The sequence below is a fragment of the Babylonia areolata genome, chromosome 33, assembly GCF_041734735.1.
Source record: "Babylonia areolata isolate BAREFJ2019XMU chromosome 33, ASM4173473v1, whole genome shotgun sequence".
NCBI classification, from domain to species: domain Eukaryota; kingdom Metazoa; phylum Mollusca; class Gastropoda; order Neogastropoda; family Buccinidae; genus Babylonia; species Babylonia areolata.
Genome location: NC_134908.1, coordinates 14,110,745 through 14,131,828, shown reverse-complemented (window position 1 = coordinate 14,131,828; position 21,084 = coordinate 14,110,745). Strand labels below are relative to the sequence as shown.

At 38.2% G+C, this 21,084-nt stretch overlaps 1 protein-coding gene across 3 annotated transcripts; it reads left to right on the top strand.

Annotated features, from left to right (window-relative positions):
- The first annotated feature begins 1,010 nt into the window (after window positions 1-1,010).
- On the top strand, window positions 1,011-18,046 carry LOC143276807 (ATPase inhibitor mai-2, mitochondrial-like). Of its 3 annotated transcripts, none has more exons than XM_076581456.1 (6): window positions 1,011-1,110; window positions 3,194-3,251; window positions 4,061-4,086; window positions 6,407-6,470; window positions 11,991-12,071; window positions 17,267-18,046. In XM_076581456.1, the coding sequence occupies exons 1-6, from the start codon at window positions 1,073-1,075 to the stop codon at window positions 17,333-17,335; spliced, it is 336 nt and encodes a 111-aa protein (XP_076437571.1). In that variant the 5' UTR covers window positions 1,011-1,072; the 3' UTR covers window positions 17,336-18,046. The 3 variants fall into 3 exon arrangements, with proteins under 3 accessions (XP_076437571.1, XP_076437570.1, XP_076437572.1); XM_076581455.1 differs by lacking the exon at window positions 11,991-12,071 and adding an exon at window positions 13,435-13,515 and having other exon boundaries at window positions 1,013-1,110; XM_076581457.1 differs by lacking the exons at window positions 1,011-1,110; window positions 11,991-12,071 and adding exons at window positions 1,266-1,327; window positions 13,435-13,515.
- Window positions 18,047-21,084: the final 3,038 nt, after the last annotated feature.

Below are 21,084 nucleotides of genomic sequence, written 5' to 3'. Positions count from 1 at the left end.
TCACTTGGTACATTTTCTTTACGCCAAGCAATCTTGCGTTGGCATGAAGTCAATTGAGTAACACTGTCATGTCTAGCTTGAGCAGTACTTTCTACATTTACACATGATTTATTTGACATAACAAATTTTGTATGGACAGAGCAATGAATATCTGAGAGTGTAGGATCAAACTCATTTACTTTGAAATCATGGACTTGTGTCATTAACTGAATTTCACCAATCACATAATCAATAGTACTTTGGTCTTTTACGTTTGTGTTTTTTCCATGGTTTAAGTAATCGCCTAGTTTGCCATTAAAAATATATAAGTTATCTGAGCGGCATACATTTCCAAAATTATTAACACTATGTTTATCTTCTGTATTTCTATTGACTGGGACACCAAGGCTGCTCGATGTGAGGGAGGAATTCTGATCAATATTGTCAAGAAACATGTCAGTGTTCAATAGTTCTAGGACAGTGTTATCTTCTGAGTCAATAAAATCACTACTACAACCAGTGTGAGCATTGAAATCTCCCATTAACAGTACACAGAATTCATGAGTATTATTAAGGTCTACCATTTCTTGCTCTGTCTGCAAAACAGAGTCATGAAGCATATAATAATATCCCCTGAACTATTGCACCTCATATTCTTCCTATGTATAAAGAAACAAGTAAAGTTATGGTTATTAAAAAAAAGTCCTCTAAAAGTTTGTCTGAATTACTTTCTGTTTTAGTTTCAGTGAATACAAGTATGTCATCAGCAAGCACAAATTCAGATAAAAAGTTGTTTGGAAAGCAGCCCATACACATTGATACACAAGATGTTCAGTTTTGGAACCTCTTCCTCTGGCTTGTCCTAAGCCAAGTTCAGTTTCTGCAACACCTGATGTTCTGACTCCTTTGTTAGTTTGGCCAGATTTTTGGGACTGTCAATTGGGATTTTTGTGTTCCTCCCTTCTATGTTCTTCATGGGCCATTGGAATAAAAGGGACGTAACTTCAACACACAAAAAGTCCTTTTCCTCGAAACTGACCTCCCCGATTGAACGACGAGCAAGCACCTACCCAACGACCTTCATCGTTGCAACATGGCTTACAGGTTACCCGTCGCACTGCGCTTGGCCGGGTAAGTTCCTAACGAAGCACAGAAGCAGTTAGAAATTTTGGCACAGGATATCGGCAAACCTCAGTGTCGGAAACTGTTTTGCATGTCTCGAATCTGGTGTTGTGCGTTCTGATTTTTCGTAAAACGCCCAGTTGCATTGGGGCCGTAACGTCACGTTCACGATTCGGGTCAGCAGAACTGCGCAAGTTCATGTCAAACTTCGTTTTTTGACGAATTGGTATTTGTTGTTGATTTTAACGTTTGGAAATAATCACTGTATTTATGAAAATATGTTTAATCCTTTTAAAATGGAAACAGTTCTCTCTTGTCGAACGTGTTTGAGACAATGTCACCGCAGAGGTCCCACAGGCTGTGCTGTGTCCTGCAAGATTATTTGCGTTGCATTCTGACGAAATTGTACCTGACGTTGCAAACATATCTAAAAAAGAATTAAAACATTAGGTTAACAGTGATAGATATTCAGCGACCATCAGTATTTATAATAAATTTTAGCTTCACACATATATACAGGTCTGGTCTCTCTGGTCTCTCTGCCCAGCATTGTTTTCTTGTTTCCAGGTAAGCGAGTGGTTTGGTGACTGAAGTAAATAAGCAGCTAGTCACAGAATATAGAATGTGGCTAGAATTAAAAGTAAAGGATTGCTGAAGAAATGTTGCTGAAGGAATGTAATGAACTATTATGATATACTCGTGATTATCTGAACCAGCATTCTGATTCTCTGTCGAGTTTATCATAAGATAAAAGAGCAGACAGAAGAAGATTAAAAGGAAACATTGAGACTTAATAATCAGATTTTCAGTGATCTTGAAGTTAACAGTTAGACTGAAATTAAGCATCACATTGGCAAAATTTGACAAGATTTTAAGATCAGAAGATGGATTGCACAGTATCAAAGGAAATCTTTTCTAGTTTACAGCGACAGCACAGTGGTGGGATTCATTTCCTGTTCATTTAAAAGATGCAATAGACACTCATGCATTCAGTTATAGAAATGTTTCTGATAATGTAAAACTCGAAAATGCAGCAACAGTTGTTTTTTTATAAATTTAATTTTAAAAAAATTTATTGACAGTCATGTGAAAGCACAATTATATCACATTGACGATTCAAGGGACATCATTCAGGTAGGTTGTTAGGCACAGGTTATGAAATCCAGTCCTACAGCTACTAATTATACTGCTACTACAACAACTACTACTTCTGCTGCTGCTGGTATTATGAAACAGATAGAGCTGCAAGAATATGCACAATAGCACACAGCGTGATAGTCATAATAGATAAACTACTCCTACTGCTACTACAACTTCAACTTGTTTAGGGTTAGCAAATCAGAATATAGTGGATGTCATTCAAGTTGTTGTTTTTTGTTGTTGTTTTTTTGTATGTGTATATATGTAAATGAGATAGAGTAAACTTGCATTGAGGTTGTGATTGTCATGAATCATCATTACCCAAAAGTAGATTGACATTGAGGTTGTGAACATCATGAATCATCATTATCCATCATCCCTCATTCGGCACAGGCTGTCAACAGTAACAGTCCTCCAGAACCTCCTGTCTTGGGCCGTCTTTTCAAGCTGCCCACTAGGTGTATCATGTGTCAGTCATGGTGCTAGATATTCTTTGATCAGCTACATTTCCACTGGTTCCCGGGGGTTCCATGTCAAGGACATATCGTGGTAGTTTAATTCACCAAACACTGACATGGACAAAGGATCTTTGCCTTGCATATTGATTTTGATCTCAGTGTGTTTAGACACGAGGGCGTTTAAAACACAAACAGGTCAGCATTTATGTTGATCTGGGAGATCAGATGACTAAAAATAGAAAATCTCCACCCATTATCCACCATACAGGTTTCAATACCAACATTGAACATAGAACTGTCAGATTGAAAATCCAGTGCTTAATTTAAACCACATGGTTATTGTACCTGTTGTTCTGTGCACAAGGTCTGTCGCCTATTCACTGGATGATGGGAAACTAAGTTACTGTTAGCTCACAGTCACATGAATAAAACTTTCATTTATTTATTTTTTTTTTTTTTGGATTCATCCATGATTTCATGTTTATGATTTGCAGAGTTCGCTTCATGGCATCTGGGTCTGGTGTTGGGGAGTTTGGGGCAGGAGCTGGCAAGGTTTGTGCTCTTGTGCATTTATAAAAGTGCTTGGGGGAGAGAGAGGGAGAGATTGTTGAAAAATGAAAATATGTGCATACACAAACATTCACACACACATATGCACATACATCCACACACAAAAACACACACACAAAGGGAAGGACTACTCCCAGATTTATGAAATGAGATTTTGTGCTTTTGAACATTTATAAAAGTGCTTGAGAGAGAGAGATGGTTGAAAAACTTAAAGAATGTGCATACTACACATACATTCACACAAACACACACATACAAACACACGTGCACAAGCACACACATACACATTCATACAAACACACACATACGAACATACGTGCACAAGCACACATACACACACATACCAGTTACACACACACACAGAAGTACCACTTCTAAATTGATTAAAAAAAATACTGGAAAGGCGGGCAATATTCAATACTTTATCTTCTTTTTTTGTGTATGTGATTTGTGACATTGTATATATATCTGTTCATGAGTGCTCTTCTGTGTATGTGGTGTGTGTGAGTGCATGCATGTATATATGCAGATATTCCCTTGCAGTGTTTTAACTTATGTTATATGCAGTGTGTGTGGATAATGTGTGTGTGTAGGCATGAACACATGTATACCCAGTATCATTATGACTTTGTGTGTGTGTGTGTGTGACTCTGTGTGTGTGTGTGTGTGTGTGGTGTTTGTGTGTGTGTGTGATTCTCTGTTTACTTGTGTGTGTGTGCCAGTCTCAGAGTCTGTCTTAGAAAATGTCAGTTTTGTAATTTGAGAGAAGAAAATAAAATCTTGTGTTTCAGGGTGGTGGCACTGGAGGAGCTGTCAGGTGAGATGTTGGACCTTATCCAAACTGTATATATATATATATATATATATAGAGAGAGAGAGAGAGAGAGAGAGAAGAAAAAGATTAAAGGAATCTTTGTAGAATCAACATACAATGGATTAGAACAGCTACATGTCAAACCAAAGGTTCCTCACACATCAAATGAAATGAGTTAGCGAAGGACAGAAAGATACAGACATAAACAAAGATCCTATATGATGACTGTGATCTGGTCATTGTTCAGTCTTTTCCCCATATGTGCATGTACTCTTTCAGAAGCATGCATGAAATAAAAACTCAACATAGGAGACATGACATCCATGTACTCAAACAGATGCGTGCATGACATACAACATAACACTAAATAAGGGACCAGATAGATTCAACCTTGGATCCCTGTTTAATCTGCACAGCCTGACCTAGTTCTGACTAGTTATTTATCAGTCAGCTTCTATTTCTGAAATTGATGCACTGGTGACTCAAACACAGGAGTCCATTGCTGATGTAAAGGACTGGACGACTCTCAATAAGCTCCGACTAAACGACGATAAGACTGAATTTATGATAGTCTGTCCAGAAAAGTTTTGTCAGTATCCTTCCTTTCCTAACTCTGTTCTGATCAATGCACGCCTGTTTCATTTCCTTCTGTACGTAGTCTTGCTTTAATCCTGTATCAATCTCTTTCCTTCCAAAAGCACATTTCAAATATCTGTAAAGTTGCCTATCTGGAACTGCGTAGAATCAGTTCTGTCTGCCACTACCTCTCAACTGATGCAACCAAGACACTTGTATGCGCTTTGGTTCTCTCAAGATTGGATTACTGCAATTATCTTTTGGCTGGCCTTCCCAAATATCTGTTAGACTTCAATGAATTCAGAATAATCCTGCCAGACTCATTTGCAGAGCTTCTAAATTTGACCATGTTTCTCCTCTCCTTCAGTCTCCTTGCTGGTTGCCTGTTTCTGATCGAATAGACTATAAGCTATCCACTCTGACCTTTTCTCCAGTCAGCAGATGTGGCCCAAAGTATCTTTCTGAACTCTTCCATATCTGTACTCCGTCTCGCAAGCTCCACTCTTCTTCTGATACTCGACTTTTCAGGATACCTCACATCAGAAGTAAGACCTATGGGCACAGATCGTTTTCTTTTCAATCACCAAAGACACAGAACAAGCTCCCTTTTTACCTATGTCATTATGAACCCCTTGCATCTTTCAAATCTGGTCTCAAAACTCACCTCTTCCCTCAGCAATAAGTTCAGTTGTGGCAGGTCCATTTCTTTGCGTGAGCTGTGCTTGACTATGTGTGTATATGTATGTATATGTATGTAAATACAAGCATGTGTGTAAATGTGTGTTTGTACGTGTATGTGTGCGTGTGCGTCTGTGTATGTGTTTTTGTGTGTGCCTGTGTGTGCGTATGTGTGGAGGGTAGCTGCTATATACATTTGTATGTTAAAATGTACATGATGCATTGTGTGTGTGTGTGTGTGTTTAGTTTGTTAGTCGCATTTTGGTGTGTACATAACATTGATGTTATGGAAACGAAAGTGGTTTGTAAAGCACCCAGAGCAGATTTCTTGATTGTGTGCTATATAAGTATCTTTTATTTGTATTATTATTATTGTTGTTATTATTATTATTATTATTATTATAAGTCACATCCTTTAATCACAGATGATATAGATCTGATCGCTCAAATCAAGTCAGATACTAAGTTGTGTGTGGACACCATGTGTTTGCCCTGATTTTGCATACTGTATGTCACAATATTTTTTTAAACAGATCACGTTGGTCAGCTCTTCTGACTCTTTTGTTTCTGTAAGACACCATTTGTGATGCTTCATGGGTAAAGATCTCGAGTTGCCATGACCCAGTCAACACTGTGTTTTGATACAATTATTATACAGTGCCTGGCATTTTGTAGGTTTAATTTTTGCATATGAATTTGGACAATTTTCTTCAGCAAGGGGAGCTGAATACATGTGAGAAAGGAAAATGCAGAAAAATAGAGGAATCAGCATTACTAAGAGACCTTACTTGAAAGCAGAAAGTTGGAGAAAAACAAATTGGAATGTTTGGGGGTAGAGAAATGGTTAGAGTCTCCCAAAGTGATGCTTTACTTGAAAAGGCTCTGCAGATGTGTTAATTATCATACCTCAACTGAAGGACCTTTAAACTGCAAATACTACAAGTACAACGCAAGTTTGGATATTGGGGTGATTTGTGAACTATTCATTCAGTAACTACCACTACACAAGCATAGATATTTATATTGAAAAATGCGGTGAATGAAGAGTGTTATAACCTTTTGCTTGCAGAGACGCTGGCGGTGCTTTCGGCAAGATGGAGGCTGCACATGAGGAACTGTACTTCAAGAAACTGGTAAGCTATGGCTGTAGGGTTCTTGTGCATCCATAGAGGTGTCAGGAATATAATGAGTTCTAAGTTGTTCAGAATTTGTGTATGATCTGACGTTAAACCTTGAAACAACAGAGCAATTGTGTGGATTGTTTTATATATATAATGGTAAATGATGCATTGAGAAAACAGAAAGTCACATGCTCAGTATTTTGTTTACAAAAAATCATTTTGCTTTTGCATGGATTTAGAACAGAAAAAAAAATTGCATTTAAAAATTAAATTTGCTTGCTCAGTATTTTATTAAAAAATCATGTTGATTTTAATATGTATGATTAAATGAGCTAGAGGATGTTAATAAAAGGAGAAAATAGCACATATCAGTGTTAAAACTTAAATTATTTCTTGATCATATTGTTTGATTTGATTGTGTAATAAGTATATTTTCGGTTTGAATTTATAGTTTTTCATTTTTAAACTGTGTGATTGTGAAATTTTATTGCGACATAATGTAAAATTCAGTTAACTCTTTCACTGCTATAGGAAACTTTTGTTGACATCAAGGAGTCATGTTGATAAGACTATTTTTCACATTGTAACAAAGGTTGACTGCTGCAGCCAGTTTCCCACCAGCAGAACACTGACTAACCATTGATCCCTGACCCAGTTTGAAGTGAACAAGTCCCTGGTGTTGTTTTGACATTAACCAAAGCCTGTGACTGAGAGCATCATATCTAAAATATTTGGTGCTGGGGAGTGTTTTTCACACAGAAACTTCGCAGTGAAAGAGTTAAGAATGTTTCTTTCCAGAGCTGTTGTCATGATATTGATATATGAAAAAAAATGAAAAAAAACATATTCGTATTTGCTCTGAAATTCATTTGTGTTAATGTTTGTTGTTGTTAGTATGAACAATTTGATTTTGTTAAAAGTATACTTGATTTTAGCATGCCTGTTGATGTATTACTCAGCCTTGGGTGAGACATGTATGCTGTGTTCAGTTTATATGAATCTGCAGTGCATCATTTGATGGAAATGCTAATTGGGTGTGGAAATGTTTTTGGTGTCATTTTCTTTTCTTTCCATGTAATGAAACAGGTTGTCTGATGCAATGTCTCAAAAGCAACAATGAAGCTTTGTCTCCCTGACAGTAAAACTGGAGTTGGGAATGTAGTCAATAGTTTGGATTGAAGTGTGTGAATTCTATGGAGTATATCATGTCTGATCTCTGCCATTTTTTTTTTTTTTTCTGAGAATGATAACATTTTCTTCATTGTAAGCTGCTGATGTGTGTAGATTTTTACATTACTCCTGTCTTGTAGTCTCTCTATTGTTCCCTGTGTCACACAGGATGAAGTACAAGATTTACACTCTGTCATAAATTTTGCACAAGCAGATCTGCCCTGTCCTACCCGTGTGACTGCATGTGATTGCCTGTACCCCCCTTCTTGCTCTCTACAGTCAGCTTGAGATCTGACCACCTCATTGGGTCTGTGTGTCAGTCAGGCATCTGCTTGGCCAGCCCTTCTCTTTTAAAAGTTTTCTTTAAAGTAGATGTGATGTTGTGTATATCATTCCACACACTTAGATTCTTGAAACTGAAGCTGAGTTGGGTTTTTTTTTCCCATATTCATTTTGTTAACAGTAGAACGGCAGGCCAGGACCAAAATACTGAAAGCTTCCAAACACTGCCTTTTCTACAGTAACTGAACATTTTTCCTCATAGAGTAGTCTCTGCAGCTGCTTTAATTGGAATCACACGTGGATATGGAAGGCTTTTTTGGCTTCTGTAATATGAATTGGCATCTAACACCGTAAAACAGGTTCTGCTATTGCTTTATTTGGAATCACTTGTGATTTGTGGATATGGAAGACTTTTTGTGCTTCTGTTTGTGTCGAATTCAAAATCTAACACTGTAGAATAGGTTCTGCTGTTGCTTCAGCTGGAATTACAAGAAGGTCAAGGATGTGAAATACCTTTGTGCTCCTGTTTATGTTAACCCGTTCAGTGCCTGTAGGACATCAGCTGACGTCCTAAACAAAGTGTTGCCATAGTGCCCATAAGGCACTCTGCATCTCTTTTGATTTTTCCTTCATTGGAGTTCGGTACATTGAACATAACCTGACTGAATGGTTATTTTAATGTGTCTGGATTATAAACATACTATTTAAGTGAGCCTTCGTTAGGTGGAAGACCCCTTTCTTCTCAGTAATGATTTACTAGCTGGACCGTTTGGAGTGTGTGTTTAAAGAGTGTCTGCTTCTCATGCCAAAAAGATACAAACACTTTGTCAAGTGAAGATTTACACAACTGTGCAAGCTGTGCAGATGATAATGTATAACGATGAGAGATGGGTCTGTTTGAACTTGCAGGTGATGACAATGACAGTGACGAAACTGACAGCAACATTCGACACTTTCTCCAGTCCATCTATCCAGTCATCATTTCTGAGCTAGTGACCGTGACTGACAGAGAAGGCATGGTATTTTGACGTAATTTGAGAAGAGAGGAGATAGAGGAGTGGTGTAAGACAACAGGTGAAAGGCCAGATGGAGGACGGGTAAGGGGATGTGGCCTCAGCCTGTCAGTGAACTGTCTTTTCAGTGTTCAACTGCCGGGAATGGCAACAGCCAATAATCCACGATTTTCATGAAACACAGGTTTGACAGATAATAAAGGAGATTCACTTGGGGTTTTTTTTTGTTTTTTTTTTCTTTTTCATGCTATTATTTGTCACTGATAGTTGACATATCTCTTTCTTGAGGAGTCAGATGGGATGCACAGCAGACTGTTATCAGATCAGTTACAACGAGGAGGATGGGGATATCATCAAAGCGCTTTCTCCTTTTAAGGGGGACGCTCTTAGGTGTTTGAAAATCTTGACGACTCACTTTCAGAGAACATGATTGACTTTTTCTTGACAGAACCCATGATGTCGTTGCTGGGACATTTCTTCACTTACATGACTACAAGTGTTGTAATTGTTATCATAAACTTATTAGCCATTTTCTTTTCTTCCACATGTATAATCAGACAATAAGCATGGTATTTCCAGCTGTGTTTTGTTTTGTCTTCTTTTCTGGTGCCACTCTTTCAAAGTGGAAATAGACTTTTTAAAGGCGTAAAGATAATTACCTTCAATATGAAATGCCTGAATAGTTATCTGTTCAAAATAATTGGGGAAAAAAGCCTGGATTAAGAATCCACATTCATTTTCCTTCATAAAATATGTGTCCTGTAGTTTTTCTGCTAGAGTTTTTTCTTTAATTTATTACCTCTGAATCCTCAAAATTCCCTGGCACAGGGACAGCTCTTTTTTTCCACAACAAAATTCTCTGGCACTGAACAGGTTGAAAATTAACATCTGACACTATAGTGTATGGCAGTTGCTTGTGAGTCATAGATATGGAAATTTTTGAATGTCTGTTTATGTTAAAAATAGATATCTGGTGGTGGTTGACTTCCATGGCATTTGAAGAGATGCTGCATTATTGTTGTTTTGTTGCTTTTTGTTTGTTGTTGTTTTTTTACTTTGTTCCTGGTGGTTTTCAGTTGTCAGTTTCAGTCAGCCTTCTTTTTATTTCAGTAATCATGCTGGGACTGATAACATTCTTTAGTCCTTGTTCCTTAAAGCTGTGTCTCTCCACACCAGTTCTCTTATAACCCAGAAAACAAGGCACAGATTGCTCAGACTCTGACGCAGCTTTGAGATTCAGTCCTTGATCATTTCTGACAGATAGGATAATAGGGAACAACGACATCAGAAAGAGCAAAAGAAACCATTTGAATGTGGTTTCCAAAGACAATTTTATTAACCCATTCAGTGCCTATACGATGTCAGCTGATGTCCTGAGCAAAGTGTTGCCATAGCATCCACTGACAGCCTGCATCTATTCCAATTTTTCCTTCATTGGAGTTTGGTTCAGTGAACATAAACAGACTCCGAACTGTGTCAGGATTATAAAAATCTCACTTGAGTTAGCATATGTCAGGTAGATGACCCTTTTCTTCTCAGTAATGATTTGCTAACTGAAGCAGTGGAGCGAGTGTAGAAAGGGGGTTGCTTCATATGCAAAGCAGGTGTTGAAAACTTTGTTCAGCAAAGACAGTGGCCCCCGTCACAGAATTTGAATGATTTTGCAAGCTGTGCTAGTTATGGATAGGTATGACAGTGGAAATGAATCTTTTTTGTCTGATGATTCATTTGAACTCAAAGGTGAATAACATTGAGAGTGATTAAACTGATGGCCTATTCAATGCTAGTTCAGTCTAGTTATCCAACCAGACAGCATTTTTGAGTGGGTGACTATGACTGACAAGAATGCCCAGAGTAGAGTTTGGAAGATGGGAAAGAGAGGGAGAGGAGTGAGGTAAGATGATAGGTCAGATGCCAGTCAGAGGGTGTGGAAGAGGGCATGGCCTTAGACATCAGTGAACTGCTCTTTCACTGAATACTGCCAGAAATCGACAACTAATAATCCACGATATGTAGGGTCGAAAGAGCACTGGACATGAAATACATGCTTATTTTTTCACACTTTTTGACTGAATCAGATGGCTAACTTGTCTGTAGAGGAGTCAGACTGGATGCTCCTGGAGGGAGTAGGTGTCATCAGAGAACTTCCTTCTCTAAAGGGGGAAAGCTCTATGCTGTCAAAAAGCCTTATTGGTCAGTTTCTAAGAACATGATGGACTTTTTTTTTTTCTGACTGACATGTTTTGTCATTGTTGGGGCAGTTTTTCACTTGTCAGCACAAGTTTTGAATTGTTATCATAACTTATAACCCGTTTTATTTTCTTCTACACATATAATATGACAGCAAGCTTGCTATTTCCAGCTGTATTATGTTTGTTTTCTTTTTAGGTGTCATTCTGTGGAGGTGGAGTTTATTTGGTAATGACTGAACGGTTGTCAACAATCAAAATAATTACGGGAAAAATCCCTGATTCAGAATCCACATTCACTTTCCTTCACAAAAACATTGATGTCTGCATCTCCTGTAGTTTTTGTGCTGGAATTTTTTTAAGATTTATTACCCCTGAATACACAAAATTCCTTGACAAGGGGAGAGCACTTCTGTACAAAATTCCCTGGCACTGAACGGGGTTATAAGACTGTTGTTCTCTCTCACCCTGTGTTATCCTCATACTGTTTTGATACGATGAATACAGGTGATACTTTTTCAGGTGACATTCTCTTGCCCTGGATCATGGAAACTGCAGCAGGAAAGGATGAATGAATTGACTGAACTGGATTTCCTTACAGTTCATTTACACATGGACAGAATGAAACATGATGTTGATGATTAAAGAAAGGTCTGTGGGTGTAGAATGATGATCAAGGATTCCACAGTGTTTTGCATGATGATCTGAATATTTGCACAATCATGGGATGAGACCTGACATGATGCGATGATTTAGGGGAAGATCTGTAGGTGTGGAAGCTAGGTGTGTGGTGTGTTGGCACCAGCTGTGTGGAAGGGTTGACAGTCAGAGTGTAGCCTTCAGTGTGTGTGAGTGTTGACAGTCAGTGTTGCCTTCAGGAACGGGAGCAGATGGCCAAACTTCGCAAGCACCTGGAGGATGAAGTGGATTATCACAAAGACCAGATTGAAGATCACAAGGTTTCTGTTTGTACTCATCTGTCCTCCAAGCGCTTTCCATTCTTGTCCTGCAAGTGTATTGTCTCTTTAACCACATCAGTGTGATACATACTTGTGCACTCTTTTTTTTTCTTTTCTTTTTTTAATATCCATCAGCATGCTAATTTGTTGTGTGTGTTTTCTTTCCTGTTGTTGTCAGAAGCTTTTTTTGTCTGTGAAAGGTTTTAATCATAGTTTGTTCCAGAGCATCTAACGGTTAATTTGAAGTGGGTAGCCAGTGGCTGCTGTTGTTGACATATAGGTGTGTGTTGTTTTTGTCTGAATGAGGTGATGGGTGTTGAATGTGTATATTAACCAGTCCTGAGTCATTTCTCCCTCTCCATCATCTTTGCCAAGTTCGTTTTTCTTTTTTTTTTAAGAATACAGCCAATTAAAAAAAAAAGTACCGGTAAGTATTATTTATGGCCTTAACCTTTCAGTTTGAAACAAGACAATTTAGATAAATAATACAGAATAAACTTAATGGTCAGTTTGCCCACCCATGATTCTGATTGCAGCAGAGCTATTCTCAGCTTAAAACAGTTCCTTTCAGACTGTTTTGTAGCAATAGCCAAGTGGTTAGAATTGGACTTTAGTTGGAGGGTCCTGGGTTTGATTGCAGTGTTGGTGCCGGTGGAACTAAGGGAGATTGTTCCTGTCTCCCAAGTCAGCGTATGTGCTGGCCAGCTAGTGCCTTAATCCCATTCAAGTGTATACACTTGCAGAAGAAAAAATGTGCATGGTAATGATTCCATAATCCATGTCAGTGTTTGACAGTTTGGAAACACATATTTATGTACACTATATGCACCCCCCTAAAAAATTTGAGTTCGGTCAACACAGCCGGATAAAAATAGTTGTGTACACAAAAACCCATTTGTACCTATGAGTGAACATGGGAATCACAGCCTAGAACGAAGAAAGAAAGAAACAGAGGGAGTCACAACCCAAGAATGCAGACGGAAAGAAGAGACTGGTTTATATACACATAGGTTATTTATTCATTGTCCTCGTCTTTGTTCTCTGTGGCTGTTGATGAGGCTTTAAGTATTCACTCTTCCTGGCTTTCTGTTGCTTTGCTGTGTGGATCTTTTCCTTGTTTTAAAGCCTCGCAGCAAGAAGACGTCAACGGGCGTTGACAACAGCATGTAGATGGCGTGGTGGCTTCCTATCATAGGTCCTTTCACCAGTACCAGGTCAGCTCACAGGTTGCAGGATCAACACTCTTTCATGCTGTTTCGTTCCAGTTCTTGCTTGGGGTTGGGTGTTTTACTGTTTGTTTGCTTGTTCAGTTCTGAGTGTTGAAGAACTGTTTTGTTTTCTCTTTTCTGGAATGGTTGATAAGAACGCGATTCAGCTGCAGCGTATTAAAGACCATTTGGAAGAGGAGGTGGACCACCACCTGCAAGCCATTCGGGACCACCAGGTAATCCAAGCCTCTGGAGGAAATGGGGAGGTTGGGGGTTGGGGGCGGGGGGGGGGGGGTATTTTTCTACTGAGGCAGGATGGTCAGGTGCCATCTTGTTAGGATTGTGGGGAAGGGTTAGGGTTTATATTGGATAGTCTATATACATTTTGATCATTTATTGGTTTTTGTTTGTTTTTTTGTAAGCAAGATGGTCAGAAGGATCATGGAAGTTTTTATGCTATCCAGATTGTTGTCATTTGATGTGTTCCAGTTTTTATGCTTGTGATGCTTGTCTTGTAATGGATGAGATCAGTTACACTCCTTCAGGTTAAAACGAAATTGTTTTGTTTTGAAGAGAGAGAAAGAGAAGGGAGGGGGGAGTGTGTGTTGGGGGTGGGGGAGAGAAAGAGACAAAACTGGCTTATTGATATTCTTTAGTCTAGATAGTAAATGAGTCATAGATGCATTACCTGTGAGGAAATGCATGCATTGCTTATCTAACAGCCCATTTCTGACTACGGTAGTTTGGTTTTCTGAGGCATTGAGCGAGTTGTAGATTTGACTTTTTCTCTTGAGACTGACTCAAGTGTGGCTATTACCTGAAATTCATTCACACATGTGTGACCCCAGAACAACTCCCAATAAATCTCATGGGCATGTGCATAGAGCGCTGGACTTATATTCTGAGTGTCCAGGGTTTGATCCCAGTAACAACACGTTGTGGATTGAGGGTGGAAGACAGGTTTTCTTACCAAACAGGACAACACGTGTGCTGACCCTCACCCTTCAAGTATACATCATGCATGTAGAAGATCCTGTAATCCATTTTGACATTTGATGGGCTATGGAAACACAACAAAAAAAACCCTATCTTGCCCCAGAACGGAATGTGGCTGGATACATGGTGGGGTTAAATCATACACAGGAATGTCCACTTACAGATAGGGGTGTCATACAAATAAAAGCCCACTTTACTAAAGGATTGTCTTACACTTAAAAGCCCAGTTTATGATAGTGGTGTCATACACATAAAAGCCAACTTTGTCGCACATAAAAGCCCACTCTTTAGAGGGGTCTCTTATACATAAAAGTCCACTTTATAATAGAGATATACATGTAAAAGCCAACTTTATGATAGGGTTGTCATACACATAAAGCCCACTTTATGGGGTGCCATACATGTAAATGCACACTTTATGATAGGGGTTAACATGGGTATAGTTCTCAAACACAGAAGAACTCCAAGAAATGATAGAAGGGTTCAGGTCAGTTAAAACCAAAAAAAAAAATTTTCATGACAAAGGTGTGATGAATGTGCACTGCAACAGCAAAAGCAACTGCTACAGACGACATGACTGATATACACCAAGATATGATGCCGTCAGCTACAGTTCTGCCTTCATCAGCCATGTTGGTTGTTTCTGACAGCGAGGAGAGTGATTTCTCAGGACTTTCCTCTGTCCCAGAACTCTGATCACTCAAATTGGCCTGTAGAACAGGTTTCGTTGTGTTTTGTTGCTTCCAGTTTCTTTAGTTTGGTCAGTTATCATGTGTGTGAGGTGAAGTGCATGTGTTTGGGACTAACTTTAATTTTACTTTTTTGGCTGTAGATCAGTTGTTTACAGTAGTTAAATGTGGATTTTCATATGCCCCTGCAAAAACACATTTTTTTTTTCTAATGTTTTTAAACATGTCATGTGTGGCTTCTGAAATGAATCATTTTATATTCACTGTTCAATGTAAGCATTAGCATGCATTTCGTATTTGTAATAGTTTTGCCATTGTACAGTAACTACTGTTGCTTATGTGTGTCTTGTAGTGTGTGCATACTATTGACTTGAGTGTGTGTGTGTGTTTTAGTTTGTCTTTTCACTATGATTTTAGACACAAAAAAACAAAAAAAAAACCCAAAAAGAATGGGGACATTAAAATATGTGTGTGAGAATGTATGCATGTGTTTATGTATGATTCAGTCTGTGCGTATGTATTTGTTAAGTATTGACACAAGTCCACAGAAAAGAAAACATTGGGACATAATCAGGGTGTAGAGAGGCTAGGGACTGGATGGGGTGATGAGGTGTTCACATGTCTACAGACACAGCTGTCTCTTGTGTAATGACACTGCACTTGTCAGTGTTAAATGGTAAACATCACATATCAGCTGCAGTCAGTCATGTTGATAAGTAATGTGCACATGTCTGGTGTTTGTGTTTGTGTGAATGCTGGCGTATGATTGTGTACTCCATTCCATCTGTTTGTAAGTTGTGGTATGCATGTGCACATTTGTATTTGTGTACTTCTGAGCGTGGGTAATTTTCAGCTTGTTATTCTTGTTGGTTTTAGTTTCGCATGCTGTTTGACAGAATTAAAATCTACTGTAGTTATCTGTTTTGAGTTTCTTATTTTGTAGTTTCTCTTTGGCTTTCATTGCATCATTTCACTACCTGCACTTGTTGAAGATTGTCATTTAGCTGCGATAATATAGTACTGGAAGTATTTCCCTCAATAAAAGGGGATGAGTTTAACACTTGATGAGTGAAAGAATAAAATGTGACTAGTTATGGTTTAGGTTCCCGGTTGTCTTTTTGACCTAATTTATGTTCCACATTTCTCTGCATGGTGCACTTCTGTATTTCTTTCAGTGTTAGAATTGTGGGTATGATGTCACAGAGTTGTTTGGTTTTTTTTTTTTGGGGGGGGGGGGTTGCATTCTTTTATGAAAACAAAATAGGAGAGTGAAAAAAATCACATTTATGTGATGCTGCAATTGTTTAACAATAACACTGACTGTTACTGACTAAATAATCAATCAGTGCTTTAAAATCATGCGCTATGTGTGTATGTAACCTAATACTTTCACAGTGTTTGTTCATTTTACTTTGAAAACACATATCAAAATCTCTTTCTGTGTAATATCTAACAAACAAAACATATTGAGTTAATCCAATGTGCAATAAACTGATGGGATAGAAAACCAGCCCATAGCAACTCAGGGTAAGTTGATTTTGAAAGAATGAAAAATCAAAAACAAAGTGAATGCCTGGAATTATTTTGGTTATTTTAATTTTATTCTATGATCTTGACTGTAAGAGTGGGCTATGCTACAGAAATTTGTATATCATTTACAGAGTTCTTCTTGCATGTTCACAGCTGTTTGCAGATGATACGAGGTTTAAATATATTTGAAAAGTTAAGAAATTGGAGCATATGTTGTTTTTTTTTGTTTTTATCTTTTTGTATTATTTAACTAACCAGTTTATCCCCAGATTTTTTCCCATTCAAATGTAAGTTTCTGAGGCTCTAAACTGGCATGGACTCAAGAAATTGTGTTTTGAATCATCAAATGTTTGAGTCTGTTCATTGAATCACAATGTATGTGGTTAGGATCTGTTCATCAACATTAAACTGGCCTTGATTATTTAGTGTCTACATTAATACTCGGAGATTCTTACGACTGTTTAATCACGCTTGTATGAATTCCCACTTGCTATCAACGGGGATTATCATTACAAAAATGAAGTCAGTAAAAGCTTTTCTCCATGCTGTTGTAGTTATAATTTCTGATTCAGTATGATTAGTCATCCTATCCTGTTCATCTTTGGCACAGAAAATGATATACTTATGAACAAGTGTCACAGTGCTAATGCAATAACTTGTAGTGAGTGCACAAAAAAGATAAAGTGCTTTTTTTTTTCTTATCATCATTATCATCAGTGGAGTTGTGTGCCCTTGTGAAGTAATGTTTGATTGAGTGCTCTGTGTGTTGCAGGAGGCCATTGAGCGACACAAGAAGAAGATCAAGAAACTGCAACACCAGGAGAAGGACATCTCTGACTAGACATCAGTCCTGGAGCTGGCTGAGCGTCCAAACCTTCCCTGCCTCTGTGTCGATGGAAACGTATTGTTTCACAATGTTTGGTGATTGTTAGTACACATGGTTCTTGCATTTTCAGGGGGTTTTTTTTTGTTGTTTCTTTTTCATTTTTGTTTTTCTGCACCCTTAGAAAGGTCAGAGATTTTCTGCACCCTCAGAGAATAGGTCAGAGACAGATCAAAATGTTCTTTTATCTTTGATGTCAGTACGCAAGAGAAGTGTACTAAAAGCAACATGAAATAATTTTTGGTTGTACGTTTCCAAGCAAGGAGCTTGTTGTTCCATCTTTTCAGTTCAGTTTCAGAAAAGGAAAATCGCATCCCATGTTGAAGTTTATGTGTGATTGTTCCCATTGATTTTAAAGAAGTAAGGGAAAATACCAAAAGTAAGAATTTATTCAGTTATATATGTGTGTGTTTTCAGAAGGAAAGTTACATGGTGAATGTTTGATGTTTGTTCTGTGTTGAAGAATGATAATTCTAAAATTTGTTGAAGACCAGTGTAAAAGTTTAGAAGCTTTTTGTTTGTGTTTGTGTGAATAATTACATTTTTGGAAAAGCAGACAATAGTTCCTTGATTAAAACAAGACACAACAGCTTTTTAACAGTTGTGCTGGTATGGGAAGTGAATATTACATTCATTAGCCGAGTGACATTAAAGAATTCAGAACTTTGATGGTGTGTGTTGTTTTCATCAGTGTCAGATTGCTGTTCTTTTTCTTTTCTCATCTGTTTTTGTTGATGCGTTTAATACATGAATGTGACAGCTTTCTTGACTTGAATATGTGAACAAAGCGAGTTCATATGATCACTGTCCTGTGTGTGAATGTGTGTGTAAAACTAATGTTGGCCATTGTCAGCTGCTACAAGTGTTATTAAGACCAAACCTTGGCAAAATGGTAGCTTTGACTATAAGCTTTCCATTCATTCCCTTCGTGGCAAAGTGGAAAGCAGGGTGAGGGGTCATAGGACAAGGACAACACTTCGTAAAATTGAAAAATAAAGAAGTCTGATACAGTAAATGCTGAACTCTTTCGTTCCTATTTTTCTATGAACCATTACTTCCCCTCGTTCCCAAAGTCCTATGATACATGTTCCCTTCATTCATGGATTTAGAGAAGAGAAAGAAAGTACGTAACGGGCTCATTACAGTACACTAAAATTGTCATATACTGTTGTGTACAGAATTGATATGACAAGTTGACTGTGACCCTGTTGACACCATAGGGTGACATCTCTGGTGACACAGGTGCTAAAAAGGTTAGCTTGTATTACTCTTTTTTGTCACAACACATTTCTCTGTGTGAAATTCAGCTGCTCTCTTCAGGGATAGTGTGTCACTAAACTGAAAGCATTAGCCCCCTTTTTTTCTCTCTTTTTTAAAATTTTTTAATTTTTTCCTGCCTGCAGTTTAATTTGTTTTTGTATGAACGTGGATTTTTCTACAGACTTTCACCAGAGACAACCCTTTTGTTGCCATGGGTTCTTATATGTGTGCTAAGCGCATGCTGCACACGGGACCTCAGTTTATCATCTCATCCATATGACTAGCGTCCAGACCACCACTCAAGGTCTTGCAGCGGAGGAGAAAATACTGGTGACTTATGGATTCGAACCAGTGTGCTCAGATTCTTTTGTTACCTATGTGGACGTATTACATCTAGGCCATCGCTCGAACACAACCCATACAAGTATGTACCACAAGCAGGACAATGTTTTGCCTGCAGAGTATGCACATCATGAAGGTACTCCTCGTGTATGCCTCACATGTATCTCAGTGCCACACTACTGGTCATATCCATGAAAAACTGTCACTGCTATTGCCCTTTCCGCATGAATGATTTGGAGTTGGTCTCGAAGAGAATATATGCCTTTCTTTTCACAAGCAGTCACAGAGCCAGAATCCGAACATTTACACAGTTCTTGAACATAAACTATTCATAAATGAAACTTTCTCTATATAGACATGTCCGTGTCACAGTCATCGCATCATTTGTCACACAAAGGTGAACTGTGTGTGATGTACCTTGAAGCAGTCTAGTTACAACACAAACAGAAACCACAGCTTTCACACTTGAACTTTTTATCACCCACTATATGTTCTGTAGCAGCAGCTAATTGCACTCTCTCTTCGTTCCGTTGTAACAGATCGAATTCATCATCTGATAAAGTTTTGTAAATTTTAGTTTCTATGTGCATGTGTCTACACAGCACATCGGCAAGAATGTAGTTGCAGCCATGTTCCTATGGCCTAGGAAGGGGGAGAGAGGTGTCTGGAATCCATTCTACTCATTAACACCGCCCCACTAGTGACCCAGTCAAGGACAGGTCATGCATGCTGATGCGACTCTAGCAAAGCTAATGCTTTACAAGAAAATATTTTCCGTGCCATAGGAAGGAAATGGACAATTCTCTGCTGCATGGTTTTCCAGCCTCCAGGAATATAAGAGTAAGATTCCTGTAAACCAGAAAACCATGCAGCAGAAATGAAAGAGTTAAAAACCAGTTTTTATGAAACATTTTATATGAAACTAGGCATTGTGACTGACCATATTGGTAGCGTGATTTCTATTGAAATTGTATGTCATCGTCACAATACAGATATAATGTGAAAATAATGTTTGGTGTCATATACTGTACCATGTCAAATTAATGCAAACTAGAACTGTTGGATGGTTCTTTTTTGTGCCCAAATTTTGCGTTTAACTCTAAAAAGACACCTCTGTCCCGTTGTCTGCTCAGAAAGAGAAAAAGAATTCTTTTGTATCTGGTCCAGTCTTCATAAGACTTGATACAGTAACTGGTCAAGGTGAAAACAAAATCCTGTAGATTCAAGGTTTCTGCTCTTGGTGGTCAGATGATTTATAGGTTTGTGGATATAAAAATCAATATGAGATGTTTGATTTTTCATCAAATGTAAGTGATATTAACCATATGGAAATTGTTTCTTGATTCTGCCAGTTACCAACAGGAAAAATCTTCTCTCACCAACAGAAACTGGGAACTGGCATTGGTGGGCATTTTGGCACACATTTTGATTGATGGCACAAGCAAAATTAACAGTCCATCACAATATGTTCTTGTGTGTGTGAGTGTCAAGCCTGACTGACTTAGAAAATGAATGAGCACCTTGAGGCAGTTCAGTCAGCTCTAGATCTACCCAGGCAGGCATCCTTACGTGCAAATGACTGTAAAATGTTGAGAGCTTGGTCTTTGAAGATAAGCGCTATGTAAGGATACATATCGATTGATCAATCAAAGAGTAACGCACACCTTTGGATTGATCACTAAACAAATGTTGTTCCAACCTCCACTCAGTGTGTGTGTGTTAAAATCAAGAGAAAGAAATCAAGCAAGTCAAGAAAACTACATCAAGAAAAGGATAATTTTATTCAACAGTCAAGCAAAGTCTGCCCTGAGTGGATCATCAAAGTCGTTGACTATCAAAGACTATCAAAGAGTTGACTATCAAAGTCAACAAATTCCAGACCATCAGCAGATGTGGGCATAAGATGGCCATGGTTCCCACAGATGCAACCAAACAAAATTTCCTTCTTTTTCAAGACTGGAACAAAAAATTTTCCATACCAGACACAAAGCCAAAAACTGAATCAAAAACTAACTTTGCTGGACCGCTGATGAAAGAGTGAAAGATATCAAAGTATCAATGTTCATTTTAGTAAGCTGATTTTTGTGAATGCAGTTAACTATTGA